This window comes from Oryzias latipes, chromosome 18 (assembly GCF_053564925.1).
Source record: "Oryzias latipes strain Hd-rR chromosome 18, Olatipes_Hd-rR_3.1".
In the NCBI taxonomy this organism is placed as follows: Eukaryota; Metazoa; Chordata; class Actinopteri; order Beloniformes; family Adrianichthyidae; genus Oryzias; species Oryzias latipes.
Genome location: NC_136254.1, coordinates 20299120 through 20300000, shown reverse-complemented (window position 1 = coordinate 20300000; position 881 = coordinate 20299120). Strand labels below are relative to the sequence as shown.

Sequence of the window (881 nt, the reverse complement as noted above, 5' to 3'; positions counted from 1 at the left end):
AAATGGGCACGTTCTCGAAGGCTGCGCAGCCGCCTGCGCACACATGGAGCCCAGCAACACGAAAAACTGCTCAGACACACATCAAGGCAGGACAAGCGGCGACTTTTAATTTAGCTGAATGCACAAGGCGCCACACCAAGGGTTTTAGGTGTTGGCTGCCCCAGATGTCAGATTGGTAGCTTGACTTTTATCTCACTAATGTGACAAAGTTCATCATCTTTGACAGCAATTCGTTTTATTTTACGGTCTGTCGGGTTCCCCGACTTTCTGATGCGGTGCTGGATAGCCACATTCTGCCCCGAACTGCCCTGGTGGTTGAGTTCCTCCCACCTCTCCCTTTGGATCAGAGCAGCCCACAGGCATTTATCCATCCCTCATGTGCAGTACATAAGGAAAACAATTCACAACAAACATACAAGTCAAAAACTATGAATAAACATGAAGAATTATCTCTGAAATGGCAAAATTCTGATATATTTTTTCTTCTTTTGTGCATCATTTCCAGCACATGGTGTCCCTTTTTCCAACCGCCTGTTTGGGTTTGTTTACAGGATGCTAACCCCATGTTATTATGAGTAGAACCGTCTATTTCCACTCTGCTTTTACTGATCAGATCTCCACACCCATACACACAAATGTGATCCAAAACAAGGATTAATACAACGGGAGAAGAAAAAGAAAAACAAGAAAGCCTAAATCTTCTTCACCCCCCCTCCCCTTACCCATGGTCGGTGATGTTAGTCGTCCTCTGCGCATCCGTCCATCCGAACCGCCAAGAAATGACCAAAAGGCACACAGTCCACACCCTGTTCTCCATCCTGACGTCCTCTTGGATCAGGAAAGAAGCTGGAATTGGAGGAGGAGAGGGAAAAGACGCAGAA

At 46.3% G+C, this 881-nt stretch overlaps 1 protein-coding gene across 1 annotated transcript in view; it reads right to left on the bottom strand.

Annotated features, from left to right (window-relative positions):
- Nucleotides 1–881, bottom strand: part of pcolceb (procollagen C-endopeptidase enhancer b) — a 14875-nt gene extending 13994 nt beyond the window's left edge. Inside the window, exon 1 of the mRNA XM_011487535.4 lies at nucleotides 723–881. Within this exon, the coding sequence (XP_011485837.1) occupies nucleotides 723–817 (95 nt within the window). The 5' untranslated portion in view covers nucleotides 818–881. The remainder of the gene's footprint in view (nucleotides 1–722) is intronic.